Here is a 20,046-nt window from a genome sequence, read left to right as displayed (position 1 = left end):
TGCTTTCCTGAACCACTGTAATTCTTGAGGTGTAGGTAAACCCTCATGCTGTGAGGAGAAAGTTCCAGGATTCTGACGCAGTGACAGTGAAGGAACGGCAAGACTTCCTAATCAGGAAAGTGTGCAGCTTGGAGGGCAATTTCCAGGTGATGATATTACCATGTCTGTGCTACTGCTATCCTTCCATCTGCTAGAGATTATTGGTTTGGAAGATAATGTCCAAGGGGTCTTGGCAAGTTGCTGTAGTGTATCATGTAGATAGTAAAAGTGCTACAATTGTGCTCCGGTGGTGGAGTGAATGAATTGTTGTGAATGGGATGCCATCAAGCAGGCTGCTATGTCCAATATGTAGTCAACCTTCCAATTTTTCAAACTACACTCATTCAGGCATAATCAAGTCTTCCATCAAGCATCCTAGAGATCATTCTAATTCTGATTTGATCACATTAACTCCTATCCTCTCTAGACACTGTCCAACCTGATGAACAACAAACATGAGGAAATCTGCAGATGCTGGAAATTCAAGCAACACAGACAAAATGCTGGTGGAACGCAGCAGGCCAGGCAGCATCTATAGGGAGAAGCACTGTCGACATTTTGGGCCGAGACTCTTCGTCAGGACTAAGAGAAAGGAAAGATAGTAAGAGATTTGAAAGTGGGGAGGGGAGAATGCGAAATGATAGGAGAAGACCAGAGGGGGTGGGGTGAAGCTGAGAGCTGGAAAGGTGATTGGCAAAAGGGATATCAAAACAGGTGCACCAGAAGGCTGTGTGCTCAGCCCACTGTTCTACTCACACTATACTTTTGACCTTGAGGCTGACAGCATATTAGCCAAATCAAAAGTGGTGTCCAATCAGTATATAGGAGGGAGACTGAAAATCTGACTGAGTGGTGCCTCAACAACTTCTCACTCTATACCAGCAAGACTAAGGAGATTATTATTGACTTCAGGATACTGAGAGATTCATGAGCCAGTCCTCATCAGGGAATCAGAGGTGGATAGGGTCAGCAACTTTAAGTTCCCTGGTGTTATCATTTCAGAGATGTGTCCAGCACGCAAATGCCAATGCAAAGACAGCATGGCAGTACCTCTACTTTCTTAGACATTTGCAACAATTCAGCATGTCATCTAAAACTCTAACAAACTTCTACAGATGTGTGAAGGAGAGTATATTGTATGCTGCATCGCTGCCTGGTATGGAAGCACCAATGCCCTTGAATGGAAAATGCTACAAAAGATAGTAATTATGGGTTAGTCCATCAGGGGTAAAGCCATCCCCACCATAAACCACATTTACATGGAGCACTATCACAGGAAAGCAGCATCATGAAAGACCCCACCACCACCCAAGCCATACTCTCCTCACTGTTGGCACCAGGTAAAAGGTACAGGAGCCTCAAGACCCACGCTACTAGTTTCAAGAACAGTTAACACCCCAACTAACAAACTCTTGAACAAGAGCAAACAACTTCATTCATCCCATCACTGAACTGTTCCCACAACCTATGGACTCACTTTCACGGACTCTTATCTCATGTTCTTGATAGTTACTGCTTGCTTGCTTGTTTATTTATTCATCTGCTTATTTCCTTTTTGTATTTGCAGTTTGTAGTCGTTTGCACGTTTGTTGGGGGCATTCTTTTATTGATTCTATCATGGAACGATTCTCATGGATGTATATGGTAACATCAATATATGTAGTTTGAAATTGAACTTTGAATTTCAGCAAATTAGTGAATTACTCATCACAGCATCTATCTGACTTTCAGCATTTGCAAGCCACAGAACAGCTGATTGATGGAATACTCCGTACTTTCCTGGACAGTACAATTACAGGTGCAACATAAGGAGACTGACATGAACCAAAACTAGTTTAAGATATTAAAAAGCCAGAGGGAATACAGAAGTAATGGAAGAAATTCCAAGTCAGCAAATTTGTAAAAAAAGATCTAAACTTCATTCAAAATTGGTTGTCTGAAGCAATTGCTGCAATGAAGCAAACAAAACGAGCAATAATCTGTGCAAGAGGAATGAACTACTTTTGTTATAAATAATTATGAAGGGTTTGAGAGCACATGGTTTAATTGAGAATCTTGAGACATTAATTTTAAATGATCAATCAGTGAGGGAAGGAAGAAAAAACTTATTTGGAAGTTTTTGCGACATGTGAAATTTTGTCCTATGGAATATAAATTTCCTTAGAACATTAAAACTACTTTTTTCTGAAGTAGAATGCCATGGAGGCATATAGATTATCCAATTAGTAAGACATAAGATGAATGAATTGGTGAATCCTATTAATGCAAAGAAAAAAAGGAAAATACATCCAGAATATAAGATGATCAAGCCTTAGAAGAGTTTTCCAAGGGAGACTAGACAAATTTGTTCCACATTGCACATTTAAAATTGCACAATTCCTGCATGAAACACATTCCATTTCTTCTGTTCCTCATTGCATTCTAATCAAGATTTAAGAAAACCAACCACTGAATTTTGGACATCACTGACTGCATGCTAAAAAAAATTGCTAAGTAGCAGTTTTAAAATTTCGGCCACTGTTTTTTTGCAACATACCAGTTTACTGTAGAATGACACAAATCCGTATCCTTTGGATTTTCCTGTTGCCAGGTCTTTTACAACACGAGCATCCCTGTGTGAACAGATACATATGAATGAGTGAAAAAGACAAAACAACTTTGAACAAATTAAAAAAGGAACCACACACACTGTATTGTCAGCACAAGTCATTTTTGAAACAAAAAAGGGATTTTTATAATCCCACCATAACTAATTGTTCTATCCTTCTGTTATAGTTTAACCTTCAGTGTAGTAATAAATAGCAAACATGCAAACTCTGGTATCAGCTTAGTTTCACTGATTATATTGAACTGGAAACCAAGAGCTCAATAGTTTTTACACACTAGCCCCTCACTACCAGTAAACTGCGAAAGTCTGCAATACAAATACAAATTTCCAATTCCAATTTTCCTTAACCATGCATTTCTATATAGAGCCTTTAAAATGTGTTCTACCTAGCCACACAGATATTGAAATATAAAAATTCAGAAAAGAGAAAAAAAATAGGAATTAAAAGGCATACATCGCCTGTTAACTGAATTCTTTATTTTTCGTGGTATGGTCAATTCTCTACCCTCTTTTTGGACTGTGGGGAGCTGTAATTTTGAAAAATTGAGACTTTCAGAAATTTTGAAAATGAATATGAAACTAAAACAATACTAAGCACACCAGTACGAACAACATTTACATAGGATTCGTAAGCACGTCAATAGGATTGGGAATACGAAATTCGCACTATATAGAGCACATTAAAATGTTAACAATCAAGTCTAATAAATTTATAAAAAAGAGAATAAATAGAAATGAGAAAAAAAACTACAACTGAGTTAATGAACTTCCAGTGTGCACAGTTCCTTGCAGTTAGCCATGGGGATCCTGTCCATTCTTAACAGCAATTCTGTAAAATAACCAGAATGCTATTACTTTTAATTATGACTTTAACTACAAAAAAGCTGCACATTTGTCCATTATTTTCTGTAGCCGGTGTACAAGCAGTCTTACAAGTGTTCATCTGTTGAAATTTAAACTAACTTATTTACTAGTATTTAGATAAATGAAGTAGATGAGAAGTACAAAAGCAATACATGCTGGACCAAAGCCATTACAATGCAGATAGCTGGTAATAATACAAAGGGTACTCAAAGAATGCAGGCTTTAAGTGCTAACAAGCTTGAGTATTTTCAGTGTTAATTGATGGCTTTGAATACAATGTAACATGTACTGAACCTCATATTTTTAATAAAAAAGCAAGCATATGATGCAATGGCCCTGGCATGCGCTTTGAAATAGTTCTAAAGTCTTCCAGCAACATCTATTGGTAGAAAACTAGTACTGCACATTAACATATTGCCCAAGTACAAATAAATGCCCACTGATTTAGTTATTAAAATGATGGGAAAATGGCGAGTTCACAACACAACAGAGTAATTTTTTAAATTTTGAATAGGGTATTTGTTATGACAGCAATAAATTAATAGCAAATCAGCACAAATTGCTGGATAACCAACAGTGCTCAATTAGCCTCAAAGATGAGATCTCGCCGTCAATCTCCCCATGCATATAAAGCAAATTGCTGGATTTATTCCCCAGAAGTTAGGCTGTCATTTAAAGAGCAAGGACTCTGTAAAGGAGCAATTAACGCTACTCAACTTTTAACAGAAAGGTAACAATCAAACCCACTGGCTCAATCTTACAAGTTAGCTAATTTCTTCATTCTTCTCATCTCATTAATCTATCAAAGCTAATTATCTTTACACTCTTCCTTCTACATCATTTTCTGATGTTTATTTTTTGCTCCCTACTCTCCTGTTTACACCAAGTCCACATTATCATCTAGCACTTCCACCAACTTGCATTGCAATACAATGTGGTACCAAAAAAAAAACAAATCAAATACTGCACTTGTCAAGAGAAGAGGAAATTCTGATCCACTTTCACTATCCAAGTAAGTTTAAAGTTAAGTATTCATTTTAAAATGTTGGCAACTGACAGATTACCCACAAACATAAAACATTAGAAACTATTTTGGTGTGAAATTCAAACTTAAGATATTGAATCAAAATATATTTAACCATAGCATCAAAGTTTCATTTATGTCTTTTAGATAACATTTTGGCTGCATTACTCGATCTTACTTTAAGTATGGAAACTATCAGTGCTAACTTTCAACCAGGTCTCACCACAATCTAGACAAACCACCCCTGGAAAATTCAAACTACAAACAATGATGTCCACTGAGACACGGTTCCTAATCAAATCTTCATTCATCAGTTAAAACCAGACCTCTACAAACTCAAGACCTACTTTCCACAAGTAAAATCAACATAAACATAACCAAGATAGCCCACAACCACCTGTACCTTCACAGTAAGAACAGTGAATAAATAACCCATCCAGCAGAAAAAAATTGTTTAACCAATTTGAATTAACTTCCAATGAAGTTACATTAGGTTGCAAATATTCCACAATACTGTCCAACAACAGACAGAACAAATGGAATGTCATGGCAAATATGAATAAAATTCAAGCTGTCCACATAGAAAACAAACATTAAGATAGACCTAAAATTACATCAGCTGATTTTGCCTCGAATAATGAGCCCTTTCAGTTTTGTCACACATAGTACTAAACTAGAATTGCTTTTGACAGAGGTGTGAAGTACATTGTGCTAACTGCTCACGTTTCAACACCAATTGCTGTTACTGTACAATATCTTGTATTTACATCCCTCTGTAACTCAAACCAACACTTTCACATCGACCCATTAACTTAAATACTTAATTATTCCTTATGCAAGCAGAAATGTAAAATTTTAATTTAACAGCATACGTAATCTTTATTATTCAAGAACTACAGATAGTAGCTTAAAAAATCCTACAAAAGATCATCAAATACTGTGCAAGTCATTTACCTCCAGCAATGGAATCAGTATTCCACAAAATTCAAACAAAAGCAAAACAAACAACCGTGCACTTTAGGACACACTCTTTAAGAGACTAATTTACTTTTCCAACACAATATATCAATTAAACTGCAGTACCTACACATCTTGACTTTATTCTGCAAACACTATTTCACATTCTTGGCCATTACATACATGTAACCTCATTCACAGATCTGCCATGAGTTGGACAATGACACAGACTTCAGAATTAATTACATGTTATATATAGTGTTCTTTTTTATTGCATAAGTAGAGGCCCAGTCTTGCCTCATGATTTCATTACGTAGTTGCAATGTAATTTTTATTAGCACAGCTGGCACATACTTAACTAGAACTACCGCTATGGGCAAAAAAATTACCCATCATATACAGTGGATTCCGATTATTTGGACCACCAGTTAATCGGGGCAGCTGTTTATTTAGGATAGCTTGTAAAGAATAAAAACTAATGAAGAAAATAGCCAGGATTCCCTTTATTTGGGACACTGTTACTTAATTGTGGCAGGAGACTGTTGCTAAACAGCTTCTAACTAGTGTCAGTCGCATGCAGTTGTGTGATGGTTAGAAACTTAATTCAAACAGGATTCAAATAGCGTCAGCTGCGTGTGCTTGTGTTCAAAAAGCAGTGATTTTTGTCACTGATAGTTGTGCACATAACTATTGATTGCTATTGTGTTAAGGTATTATCCTGTGCTTCATGCTTAGCCCCAAACCACAATCAATTCTGGTACGTTTCACATACTGGCAATAAAGTAATTCCGAAATAAGCAGCAAGACAATTCAAAACTGGTTCGATCACTGCAGTTTCAAACATTCAGGCTAAGAGATGACAGAAATAGCCGGGAGTGAAAAGGAAACCATCTCACTACTTCACAAACTACAAAAAAAAATTTGAAAGAATCAACAATCAAGAATGCATTTGCCAAAAGTATTGTATGAAGTAAGTCAATTATCTGCACTAGGTGCCTGAGCTGATTTTGTCCATTTGCAATTGAAAGTACATGACAACATACACTGGATGCATTCCTCTGTTGATAACTTAAGAACTAACGGCTGATTTATACTTCTGCATAGTAACCTACACTGAAGCCTTCGTAAGTGGCCTGCAACGTTGTGAGCATTTATACCTGTGCATTGGTGTGTCTGCGTCACTCTATAATTCACCGCAAAAACTCTAGTTGGTGGTGGGGTTTCTATGCCACTGTGTAGAGTTTCTTTATGTACTTCAAACAATGGCCACTGAGCGCATCATGTTGGAGTTGGAGCTAATAGATATTGAACAAGAGTTTTATTGAAATTACTGCAACGCAGAAAAGAGAGAAGACATCGTAGGAGATGGTATGTACAACCATTGAGGCAGAAGAATGGTGAATTTTCTGTGCTTGTCTGGCCACTGAGACATGGACGAGGAAATGCATTTCAAATATTTTCGGATGTCAGGAGCTAGATTTGACGATTTGGTTCATCGTCTCCAACCATTTATTTCACGTCAGTGTACGCACAGTATGCCTATAGACAGGAGGAAATGCAATGCTACCAAGCAGACCGATCGCAGTTATTGCTGTCTGCGTCGCTGCGACGCAGTTACATTTTTGGAGAGGTGCGTGTTAGGCTACGGTGTAGGGTACAGCGTAGGTTACGCAGCTACATCATACCCACGATGTTCATTTGACGAACAAGACTTAACAGAGTTTCATAGTACTGTAGTAGTATTGGTAGTTATAGAAAACTACAGCACAGAAACAGGCTCTTCGACCCATCTTAGTGTTCAAATCTGCACGAATTTCTTTTAAATACATAATTTCTTACTCAATTTATCTTTTTTATACATTTCAAACTATATCCACGAAACCTTAGCTAAGTAGGGCAGCCACTTAACTGGGCCAAAATGTACTGGTCCCAATTAACTGGAATCCACTGTATACTAAAATACTATTATTTCCCAAAATAACTCAAAATAAAAATAATCAAATCTATAATGTGTCAAAGGAAGTCTTTCAGAAGTGGAACTGGGATACAATAATGGTGTACAAAGGTACCAGAACATACAGCTGCTGATGGCATTTGACACCAGCCAAGGGATCAAAGAAAAAAGAGCAAATCTAACAGTTCAATATAGGATTCTTATTCACCAAAAAATTGAAACCATTCTTCAAAATTTACTAAAAAAAAATACAACATTCAGCAATATCTTCTCCACTGAGCACTATAGTCATATGGAGTGGGGAGGAGCAGCAGAGAAAACAGCAGTGGCAAGAGAGGAAGACTAAGAGAAAGAGAAATCAGCATCTTCTATCTATTAAAACTTCCTGCCCTCACTCAGCCAATTTTCTGCTTTAGCTCTCATTCATGTTATTGCAACTTTCAAAGTGAACAATTCCAAACTCTTCTGAAGGCCTGAAGCTTTCATTCCTTTCAGAACCTGATCCAAAGTGGTTCAAACTCATTCTATTGTCATGCACACTCAACATCCTCTTCTCACTGATCTGCCCCTTGCCCTGCTTCAAAAATTTCTCATATGTTCCAAATGCATGTTATTTCTAACCAAAGCTTCACCTCATCAATGCCACCTGTGCCTTCAGTCTTATCACTGAGAGGGAAACACGGGGAGCAAGAGAGCGAGATCTTTCATCACTATACAATTAACTAATAAAATTTTAATGGCCAAATTCTGCAGTTAATTTCTCTAACCAACTCAAACTAACACCCAGTAAGTAGCCCTCTTAAAAATCAGTATCTTTTTAAACTTATTGCAATTGTGTAGTTATTGTCTAGTACATGGCAGATCTTACAAGACAGATCCTGCACTTGTAAATTATACTTCTTACTTTTGAGTAAAATACATCATTATTTTCCTGAAGCACAAGGAATACATCCTCTTCAACTGTCAAGTGACAGCACAAAGTCCAAGCATTCAATTTCAGTGTTGATTTGATTACTTGTAAAAATTTTGATGAATGAAATGCTCAAAATACAATCTGAATTTTGAAGGAACTGAAAAAATACTTACGATATTCGACCAAAGGGGGCAAAAGCAGATTTTAGATCCTCTGTGCTTATTTCTGGACTTAAGTCACCCACAAACACATGAAAATGATCTGAGAAGACAATTTCAAGCAATGAATGCACATCTTTAATTCAATCAGGCCTACAATCTAATGATGTATAAACTTACATCTATATAAAATGCAAATCAGAATCTCTCTCCTAGTTATTTAGTAGTTGTCCTTTAGCAGTTAGCTTGACTAATTGGAACTCAAGACACTTTAATAAAAGCAAGTATCAATGAACGAAGAATTAGACCAACTATTTGAATGAAGCACCTTAGAAATATATGCACAGCCAGTAACATATCATGGGGAATTTGTCCTTCTCAAAATTGAAGTGGATTTTTTTGCTGATGAACAGAAACCGAATTAAAAATATATTCACAAACATTTGTAATTAAACATCATACTTTCAAGAAACTGAAAGTCTTCACCTCCCCAACCGAGAAATGGCAAGCTGAACAAAGATTTGAACTGGCTAACCAAGTCCATATTCTTCTAAAACATCAAATTAAAAATAAAAATGAAAAAAGTGCAAATGATGCACATGGCTCAAACTTTAAGTGATCATTTACACAACCCAAATTCTAACACATCTTACACGAACAAGTGTCACATGACCTTAACGTTATACAATTCAACAGTAGCAATGTAAAATTTAAATTATGTATCAGAGCAGACCAAAACATTTCAATTATTCAATCTAATCAAAGTGAGCAATGCTTGAACATCTCTTTGCGAATGTAGAACTCTACGATCCATGAACGTCATGCTATTTGCTGAAAGGTTATTAACTATTTACTTTAGCCTCTAGAAAAAATGTAAGAACATAGCACTTACTAGTTGTGTCTTTCTTCTGGCTACTTGGTGTTGTTGCCCAATTTACTTTGACTTCCTAAAGTAATGTAAAAATTGTAATTCATTAATATCAGTAATTTAAACAAAAATATATATGAAAACCTGAACAATGTGGCTTTGTCTACATGATAAAAGATAGAAAAGTCCAAAACCTAATATTACACGGAGTTTACTCAAGGGGTCCAAAAGCTTTCATATGCTTTTGTCATCATTGCACTGAAACAAACAAGAACCTCAAATGCTCACCTAGCCAGGAGGTTAATTTGAATTCAGCAACTATACATAAGATATGCCATCTTCCCAATTTACTCTATGAGAAAAAAATTTGCAAATTGATGAAAGTTTCTGATATTGACCAATTAGTTTTGTTATAAAATACACTAGAAATATTGCTGTTTGATGCTGCCTCAAGAGGGCACCATCTATAAAAGGTCCCCAGCACCCAGGCCACGTCATTTTCTTGCAGCTGCAAGAGAAACAGAAGCCTAAAATCCTGCACCACCAGGTTCAAGAACAGCTATGTCCCTTCGACCATATGGGTTTTAAACCAACTCACACAGCCTATCATTACCTCAGCATAGTAACAAGACAACTTTGAACAACAATGGATTTTTTTTGGCTTCTTTGATCCTATGTGCCTGTGATGCTGTAATCATAAGTATATAACATCAGATAAACATCATTCAGTGATGACTAAGTTTTTCACTGTACTTCTGCATTTGACAAACTTGATTTTGTCCCCTGAGATGTTTTATAATACTGTTGTAAAAATATAAAAGTATTAAATAGCAAATTCACTGGCCCTAAGCACTTAATTGTACATGCCTCAATTGTAATTCTCTCAATACTGCAAATATAATGCCATGCTTGAACTATACAATAGGTTTTACATTACAATTTTATACGCACAGTAAAATATTTATTTTACCTCTGCAAAATGTTTTAGTTATGCATTTTCCTCCTTACTTGCTGCATCCCCATCCTTTCAGCACAACAAGCTGCTTTGTCACTTATTGCTGTTCACTGTTGCTGAGCTTCAATAAGACACACTAGGATCAGGGTGTTGCATGTCAGAGATCACAAGGTTCTGGTGGACTGCCTGAAGTACCTGATGAATGCTGATGCTTCAGAGCTGACTACAAAAGCCAGATTAATAGCACATTGAGATGTTCTCAATATCTATATTAATGGAATGTACTGTGCAGAAGCAAACTAACACAAGAATTAAGATGGATCATTTAATGCATCTTCATATTCTTTTATTTACCTCAAGCATGCATTTACTTTTCCTCTTACATGTTTTAATGCTATTTGGTTACCATTAAACTCTAGCAACAAATTGGAAAAAAAACTTAACATTCCCTTTGTCCTATCCACCCTTTCTCACCTTCTTTGCAACTGGAAACTGACTAGCTCCCTCTCTCATAATACTGATCAAGGGCCTTCATAAAAACTGTTTCTCTTTGCAGATGTTGGCTGCCTTGCTGAGCATTTTCTGTGTTTTTTTGGTCTACCAGATTATTTATTTAATTTTAAAAACTTTGCTGAAACTAGATATTAGATATCAATAGAGGAACATTTCTCAGACGGACATGCTAAGTACAACTTCAGATGTTCCTTGTTGAATTTTCTAATAGACAAACCTTGCAAAGGAAGCCAATTTCTTCTAACTAACCACAAATAGGAACCTGTTCCGTGTGGTACTGCATTATTCACATATACAGGTTTCTTCACTCACCCTTTATATACGATAGCTTACCTTACCCATTATTTTACGCCCATTCATTGCAGCCAATGCAGCTGCTGCATCTCTATGCTCAAAGAATTCCACAAAGCAATATGGATCATTGCTTGAATGCTGCAAAACAGAAAATCCAACAGAAGAGTTCACCCTTCTGCTTGCGGTTTGCTGAGAAGAAAAATTCATGAAAACTTAGTACAAAAGAAAGCAAATGAAATACTTACAGATCTATATTAAAGCCTTTAACTTTTTTTTTTAGCCAATCTGTCCATAAACAAAAACAATTTAAAAGGAAATTACTAAACTTAACATTAAAAAAAATGTAATACAGGGCTTCCCCTGGCTTTGTGTATATGAAATTTTATTCAGCCCTAAGAATCATTAATTTAAAAAAATCCTATCCTGATGGGTAACATCCAAAGTCAATGCTTTGACTTTGGAAAAATATAAACATTGCGAGGGTTTAACTTTTCCAATTACTGCAGCACTGATTGCTTTTGCCTACAATAAGGAATGAAGGTGACAACATTTCATCAATGAGGGGCTTTGTTTTGATCTGGGGAAAAAAGATATGTATAACTACTACATGAACATCAATTCTTCTTCAAAGCCATTTAACTGTAAATTGGATTTCAGTTGAGTAGAGAGAGTCAACAGAAAGATGAAATGTGTTAAGTGAATAAATTTTTCTAGGCAAGAGTTTTCTTGCTTAAGACGGAATGCACGGCAGTCACTATGACTGGCCACTAAGGATCAATCCTGAACTGTGGCTTTATTAATACGAAGGAAATGCCCACTAAGTTAAGGGTATGTGCATACTTCATCTACAAATTAATGAAACCTCCGACAGTAAAAGGCAAAAAAAATCACAAAAAAGCAAAAAATATCAGTCATTGAAAAGTGAAGCACAGAAAGAGACACTTGGCCCCACTTAATCCATGCCAAACCATTTGCAATGTCAACATCTGATGAGACAATGAGACTTCTCACCTTTTTGCAATCTCTTGTATGATTTTATTTTTCAAAATGGAACTTTGAGGCATTTCAATTGTTAAATTAGGAACAATTACTTTTAGGCTTTCTAAATTAAACTGGCAGCAAATTCAATGGTGATATCAGCTCCAAGGGTCAAATAGTTTTAAAATTGGAGTAATTATTGAGAACTCAAGGATGTTGATTTACATGTTGCATATCATTACCTATTTATACTCAAGTACATAAGATCTAACAGATGTCACTGAATGTCCTTGATGTAACAATATTTTTGGAAGAAAAAATCTAGCTCACCTTAATGCAATTAAAAATATGGGAAGTAAAAGAGATGACAAGCTGCATCAGAAGTTACAAGACCAGTGAGAAGCAAAGTGAATTAGTCCACATATCTTATTATGACCAGATGGGCATTTAAGAGACCCCACAAGGATCAACACTTGGCTATTTGCTTTATAATTTTACTTCAATTCTAAACCCAAATAAAGAGGGATGCATTTAAAAAAAAATCCTTCAAGATCATAATAAATCTGACCACATGGTTGGAAAACAATGAAGAAAATGCATAAGCTACAAAGATCTGCACCACCAGTAAATTATGGAATAGCCTCAAATACTTTGTGCATTTACACTTGAAAAAGGTGGGAATAAAAAGAGTTTAACAGACACCAGTTTATACCAATGCTCAATGTGCATATTCCGCAGTTTATAAGCCCCTTACAAATAAATGTTCCTGGAGATACTGTGATACAGCTGGCACACAATGTGACATTGCTCAAGTATCCACAGTACAGGAAGCAAAAATAGCAAGCTATGGTAGCCTTGCAAATTCTATAAACTGAAAAATGTTCTAGGGTAAATGAGAATTGATGGCAAATCACTCACTTTACAGACTTCACCCAGAGATTTTGCAGTAATTTGCTTTAGTTAACATGTGTCTTCATAAACCTTGTACTATTAATCAACAATTGTTTTTAATAATGCTTAGAATTAAATGCTGACAGAGGATATTTAGGATCTAAATCAGCATGGCAATAATGCTGTAACTCTCCTGTATCACACTAGGCCAGTGATGGCGAACCTGTAGCAAGTGCAAAAAAAAAGTCATCCAATACTACCTCTCAAATTCTTTAAACCTTACCCATAATAAAAAGATACACAAGGATGAAGTTATCTGCCAAATAAAGCAGTGAATACTTTTTTTTACAACTTTAGATCAGTGACATGATTTCAAGGGAAACATCTCGCAGTTGGGGCCAGCTAACAGTTGTGAGAACGTGATCGTGGCTGGTACATTTTGAAATCCTCGCAGATTTGGTGTATGCATCTGCACAGTAAATAGTTACAACAATACTATTTAGAAAGAATTTTTCAATTTTTAAAAGATTAATATTGATAATTTCAAATGGGTTTTACAAAATGTTTCATTTAGTGATGCAGCATGGAATAGGGTCTTCCAGCCATTTGAGCTGCCCTATCAAACCTCAATAAGCCCAATTAACCCTAACCCAATCATGGGATAACTTACAATAACCAATTAACCTAACTGGCACGTCTTTGGACCATGGGAGGAAACCAGAGGACCTGGAGAAAACCCAAACATCCCATGGGGATTCAATCTGTTATACTTTTATTAATCGTAAACAACAAATACATGTAAATAAGGAGCAGGTCTAATTTTTCCTTGAAAAATCCAGATTTATTACTAATTAATCAAAGATAATCTCTGCTCAAAATTACCACGGCATAAGAGAGAATTTTTTTTTTTACATCACCAATTTCAGCATACACTCTCTAAAACGTTCGCCACCCTGCTCTAGGCAATGTAGTTCTCAATCTTTGGTATGGCCCACCAGCCATCCCACACCAAGACAGAAGAAATTAAACAGCAGTGAAAGGAAACAGGTTTGTTTGTCCCAGTTATTTAAGAGAAATCCAGATAATCCCACTGCATCATATCTTCACATTTTGTCCTTGAGTTACATAACTGCCTCTGCTTAAAAAAAATCCTTGACAAAGTAACTTGAACACAATGAAATTTCTAACTTTTCTCATAATGAGACCAGAGGAAGTGCATCACTATGAACATGACCTCAAAATATAAAAACTTCTGCTTCAGGCCAATGCTTTGTTGGAAATGTTCCTAATATTTATTTTATATTTCTTAAGGCTTTCAAGAAAGCAAATTACAAAATAAAACTCAGTGCCACTCATTATAACTGGTGATAATTTCCCTGAATTCATTATTATCTTTTCTAAATATAACTGGTGTAATACTGCCCAGGCTTGCATATCCAGACAGCTGGGATGCAATATCCATGGTCAACTCATGACTGACAGAAGCCCTCGCCTCACTCCATCACAAATTATAACCAATTCTGCTAAAGTACATTATAGCAGACACCTTTGTTGATGCAGCATAAGCTAAATAACCAACACTTAAGATAAACTCATCCTTTGACTGTAGTTATAAATTCATTTCAGTTAACCAAGGCTTGAATTCCCATGTGGTACTGAGTTCTGCAGTGACAATAGCTTTATTCAGGCTAGGGTGATAAACTAAATCCTCAACAGTCTCTCATAAAGGTTCAATGCGCAGGTGGAATTGCAAAAAAGCTCCCCAGTACTCGGGCATTTATTGCTCAATAAACATCTAAAATAACTGCTTTGATTAGTTATTTCATTGGGATTTGGTTTTCCACAAAGTATTTGCAGTGTTTCCCTACAGTACAATACTGATTATGCCTCAAGTACCTCTTCACTGGCTAAGGGATGACCAAGAAAAAATTCATAAAAGTGTATTTGTTCTTTAGCACATGGAAATATTCCCTCTGCAAAAATGCACTTCTGCTTGATTACAAAAAAAGATGGAATGTGTTTAAAATTAATCCACTACAAAGATGCACCTCAATTTCTGCATGTACTTATCCTACCCTCCTAAAAGCCAGGGAGGAATGAGAGTGTAAAAGCAAAACAGATGGTTGTTGGATTGCAAATTTAAAAGATTTAAAAGGCCCAACATAATCACTTCATTTCATAATGATAATGCCATTCTAAAAAAAATTCTTGCCTATCTTTGTGTTATCTTCACTAGATGTTTTTGCTAATACTATACTAAAGGACCAAATTGGAGAAAATACTTCAAACAGACTGGGTGGCTACATAATATTTTAAAGTTAAATGCACCAATGTAGTACTGACGAAATACAAAATCTCCACTTTCTCACTATCAGCCCCACCTGCTAACCAATTACCAGCATCAATATTGGGGGGGGGGGTTCACGTCAGATAGTTACAAGCACTTCAGAAATAATTTTAGGTGTTATCCACATTGGTCTACATCTCAACAGCAAGAATATTCATAAAGCTTTCTGTGTAATTTTTCTGTTAATAATGAAGCATTTGTGTACCAACAGTAACTACTTTGTATTTGATAAAATGCAGTCAGTTCTTTATATTGTCTTTATGGAAATGGCACCAGTTATAATGAGCTAATGCACTCAAATTATTTACAAATAAAATATTTTACTGAAAAACTGTAGGTATATTATATATAGCACAAACTGCAATGTTTTTAATTAGAGCATCAGAAGTATCAAAAAGTCCTGATATAGAATATTAAAACTGACTCAATTTGACCTGTTCCATCAAACAACTACATTAACAGTACAGTGATTTCTTAAATGTGAGGAATACTGGGGGAAATGTGGGCAGTTCAAGGAATCTTCGTTCAATATACACTCTTCCAGCAAAAATGAAATGAAACAAGCTGAAAATGAAAAACTAAATGAAACAAGCTGTGGAGAGAATGAGTTAACGTTCAGGATGACTTTTCATCACAATTTCTGGTGGAAGATTACTGACCTGACATATTAACTATTTCTCTTTTAAGATGCTGTCTGAGTTCTTAAATAGGAAAAAATGCTGGAAATATTCAGCACCATCTTTTTGTGTATTTTTTTATTACTGCACAAAGTGGTAACTGTTGTGCGGACAAGCAATTTGTATGTCACTTTCAAGTAAATATAGTACAGGTTGAACACCTCTTATCCTACGTTCCAAAATCCAAAAACCTCAGAAATCCCAACTAATTTTTTAATATAATTGCAGGCATGATATCACAAATAGAAAATTCCACACAATGGCTAGGAAGGTTCTGGGGTGATGCACAGTTCAGTAAGACAGTTCTGAGAAATGACCTCACATATGTAATGAATAGAAGTTAATGAAAAATAGAAAAACACCACATAAAGCGGATCATGAAACAAGCAAAGATCTATCATGGCAAACTGAAAATTGAACTCAATTGTGAATATTCAATAGGCTGGTTGCAGAAATTTAAGAAAAGGCATGTCATTACATTTCTGGTGTCTGCTGAGCACTAAAATCTCACACAAAAACAAGTCAATGATGCCGATTGTTTTTGTACCTTACATAAAAACTTTTAAAGGTAAAATACAAATACAGTGTACTGTAACCTTTTAATCAAAACACAATTGTAGGTGGAGACTGAACGCCTTGTTGTTGTTCAACAACTGACTCAGGTACTCTCTTGCTGCAGTACTGCCTCTGTTACCCCGCACACATTATATTTTCATTATATTAAAGGTATATAATAATTTTTACTGTTAAGTACATATGTATGATGAACAAATGTAATGCAGACTACTTACTGGTAGTACATAAATTCAGATTCAGAAATTATGATGATCCCAAACTGTCTCATTAAATATACCAAATTCTGAAAAAAAATCCAAAATACTTCTAGCCCCAAGCATTTCAGATAAGGGTACTCAACCTGTATCCACTCTCACCTGCCACCGTCACTTCATCATCCACTGATAACATCTATAATTACTAACACAATCATGCAGCCCTAGTTCACAAATTAAGAATTCAGAAAAAGTAATATTTATCTTTTATTTGGAGATACAGTGTGGAACGGGCTCTTCCAACCCAACGAGTCATGTTGCCAGGCAATATTACTAGCATTGCCAGTTAACACATGAAGACCTCTCCAAGATTATTGATCTTGAAGTCAGATATGAAAGCTAAAATAAAATCATAGTCAATTTAACATCTTGTCTTCCACAAGGTAGAATATTGATCCCATGTGCAATAGTAATGAGCTCTGTCTGGGCTTCTTCATTGGTGAAATAATTTCAGGGATGAAAACAAACCCACACTGTAAAACAGAAAGAATTACATAGTTCTTGGGACCGGGCATGTAACAATGCTGTCATCTTACCTCTGTAATCATTTTGCAACTTTTGCATGGTCCGATCTGACTAAAAAGTTGAAGTATGAGGGCTTCCGTCACATCTCTGGAGAGGTTACCCACATAGCTGGAAAACAAAGGCATCTTAATGTTACAACTACTGCAACTTTCATGATGGTATACCTTCCTGTAGCTTCAGAATTTACTTAATCCACAAGAATCATTTTGGCATTTTACAATGTTCCCAACTGAAATATGTTATATTTTAATCTTCTTTTCCACTGTTGTGTGCATCACCAGATACGGTACTGTAAAAGTACAGTACAAAAACCTTATTTTGGGAAAGGAGGGCAGGAAGACCCCAAAATAATCTGAGCTGGGCAACAGGATAATGGGTCTTTATCCAATAAAATGCTGAATATCAAAGAAAAATAAAAAAAATTAAAAATACATTTACACTAAATTTTCATATTTCAAATGCAGCTTCACAACTAATAGAACCAAGGATAGCAGTCCGGAAAGTGAGCAAAACAAACTTAGCTAACAAAAGCATTATGTAAGTGCGTATACTCATATTTCCAGAGAAATCAGATACATGTCCGCAATAGCAGCGTGGCCAGATTTCCATCCCAACAAAGAAATGGTAAATTATCAAACTCAAGTACTTTTACTAAGCGAATATTAAAGAAAATAAAACAAGTTTTACAGGTAGAGAAGGGATGGACTCTTAGGCCATTAAGAGATGGGTACATTTCTACATTTAAAGTCGGGAAAAAAACGTGGCAAAATTCCAATTTTACTGAAAACAATGACATGCCACAAGTTAAGACTGAGGGAAAGTGTCCCCACTTGCTGCACTGTTGCCCTCAAGGAGAGGCAGGAAACTTTTCCCTCACCCCCCCCCCCCCCCCCCCCCCCACCACCCACACGCTCCCCTCGGCCTCCCTAGGAGGCTGATATCCGGCACCTCCCGATCGCGGTCTGGGCCAGCCGCCGACTCTCCCACCTCCACTAATCCATTCCAAACAGGTGGCCGGCATTGCCCGCACCCAAAGGCCCCGGATCGTCCGGCTTCCTCAGGGGGAAGGAAGGAAGGGAGGGAGGGAGGAGCGAAAACGAGGGAAAACCCGGCTCCTCGCCATCTTCAAGCCCCACGCACTCTCCTCTAAATTACGTTCAAGATACCCTTCCAAACGTCCAGCGAAGGGAGGACAGCCGCCGTTTCGTTTATATTTCAAGGGGAGTGGGGACTTACAGGGTCCGCGGGTACGAGTCGTCGTCCATGTCTCACAAACCGGCGAACGCCGTCCCGCTACGCGCCGACTGAGCTCAAAATGGCGGCGAGAGAGCGGTGAGTCAGCCCGGGCGCTGCGCATGCGCCGCCGCCTCCGAGCCTCGCAACCTGTTGGCTGAGTGTCCCAACTGCAGCCCACTCCTCCACTCACGCCTGAGGGAATCTCCTCCTCACTCCTATTCCCCACCACCCAATTCCAGACCTCCCCTGTGCAAGCCTATCAGTTTCGTGCCTTCATTTTATCCTAATAAACTACATCTCCCAGGCGTCATGCCTGAGATTGGGACGTCCCTCATCCCCCTCAAAGAAAACCAGGAAACTGAAACGAAATAAATAAATAAATCCCCCCCCCCAACCTTTTTTTTAAAAAGAAATCCCGAGAAATATTGCCACGGCGAATTATTTTTCGAAGAGCACCCTTGAAATGGAGTGAAAGAGAAAGCACTCAGTCTGTAAAAGAAGGAACAGAGTTCATGTTTTACCTCAAACTTTTCAACAGTTTTGGAATTCATCAGGTCCGGCTCTTACAAGTGTTCGTATGTCTGGGAGGTGACTCTGTGCCCCCTTCTGCGGGCTGTACTCGATTCCAATGACAATTGCCATTATGTTCCCAGTGTTAGAGAAACAAAGGGTTCTGTGAAAGGGTGGTGAATGCGAGAGGGTTTAAACGACAAATTATTACAGTGAAAAAAAAGTCATAATGTTTGAAAATAGAGGAACAAATATTGGCAGAAAACAGAGAATGGGAAATAGAGCAAATATTGGAAAATCAGCATAATGTCACATTTAGCATGAATACTGAGCCTAATAAAATCTAAACAAAAATATGAGAATCACATTGCAAAACCATTAATATTAATTATGCTTCCTTTACTGCTGAAACCTTACCAGCAGGCTTGTTGGCCTACTTTAAAAACAAGTTAACATTATGAAGTGCACAAGTAAATGCAGCAGTTAGGAACTCGTAAATAAAAACAGAGAAACTGTCCATAGATGATACTTCACCTGCTGAATCTTCCCACCTCTTTCTGTTCTGAATTAAAATAGTGGGGAGCTTCTTCAGAAATAACTTGTGATGGAACTATATCCAAGGTTTATGGGTAAAAGAGGGTTCAATAGTTCACTGTTACCTTTTAACAGATCAACTCTTTTAAAAGATAAACTCCCACCACCCACAGAGCAAGCAAACAGCAAAGCCTCCAGACCATGATCTGCTGTCCAACAAATACTATGGGAAAGTGTTAGCTTATGTGGACAATCTGTGACTCTGTTAAAACTAATTAGGAATGATGACTCTCATCATCAATCATTTTTGTGCTATGGACTCAAAAGCTCAGAAATTTGGCAAAAACTGATCATTGTTTAAATTAAATCAG

General features: G+C 36.9%; 1 protein-coding gene across 5 annotated transcripts in view; it reads right to left on the bottom strand.

Annotated features, from left to right (window-relative positions):
* The window catches only part of tial1 (TIA1 cytotoxic granule-associated RNA binding protein-like 1), a 30,875-nt gene extending 11,704 nt beyond the window's left edge, over positions 1–19,171 (bottom strand). The window contains exons 1-6 of one of the 5 annotated variants that reach the window (XM_059947823.1): positions 19,153–19,171; positions 17,407–17,503; positions 11,187–11,336; positions 9,410–9,464; positions 8,533–8,620; positions 2,576–2,651 (exon numbers count right to left, since the gene is read on the bottom strand). In XM_059947823.1, coding sequence (XP_059803806.1) covers positions 2,576–2,651; positions 8,533–8,620; positions 9,410–9,464; positions 11,187–11,336; positions 17,407–17,418 — 381 coding nt within the window. In that variant the 5' untranslated portion in view covers positions 17,419–17,503; positions 19,153–19,171. Of the gene's footprint in view, positions 1–2,575; positions 2,652–3,101; positions 3,431–8,532; positions 8,621–9,409; positions 9,465–11,186; positions 11,337–11,392; positions 11,433–17,406; positions 17,504–18,631; positions 18,787–19,152 lie in introns of those variants that run through there. The other 4 variants (XM_059947821.1, XM_059947822.1, XM_059947824.1 and 1 more) reach the window with 4 other exon arrangements.
* Positions 19,172–20,046: the final 875 nt, after the last annotated feature.

The sequence above is a fragment of the Hypanus sabinus genome, chromosome 22, assembly GCF_030144855.1.
Source record: "Hypanus sabinus isolate sHypSab1 chromosome 22, sHypSab1.hap1, whole genome shotgun sequence".
NCBI classification, from domain to species: domain Eukaryota; kingdom Metazoa; phylum Chordata; class Chondrichthyes; order Myliobatiformes; family Dasyatidae; genus Hypanus; species Hypanus sabinus.
The sequence above is the reverse complement of the archived record's forward strand: the minus strand, read 5'-3'. Positions and strand labels throughout refer to the sequence as shown.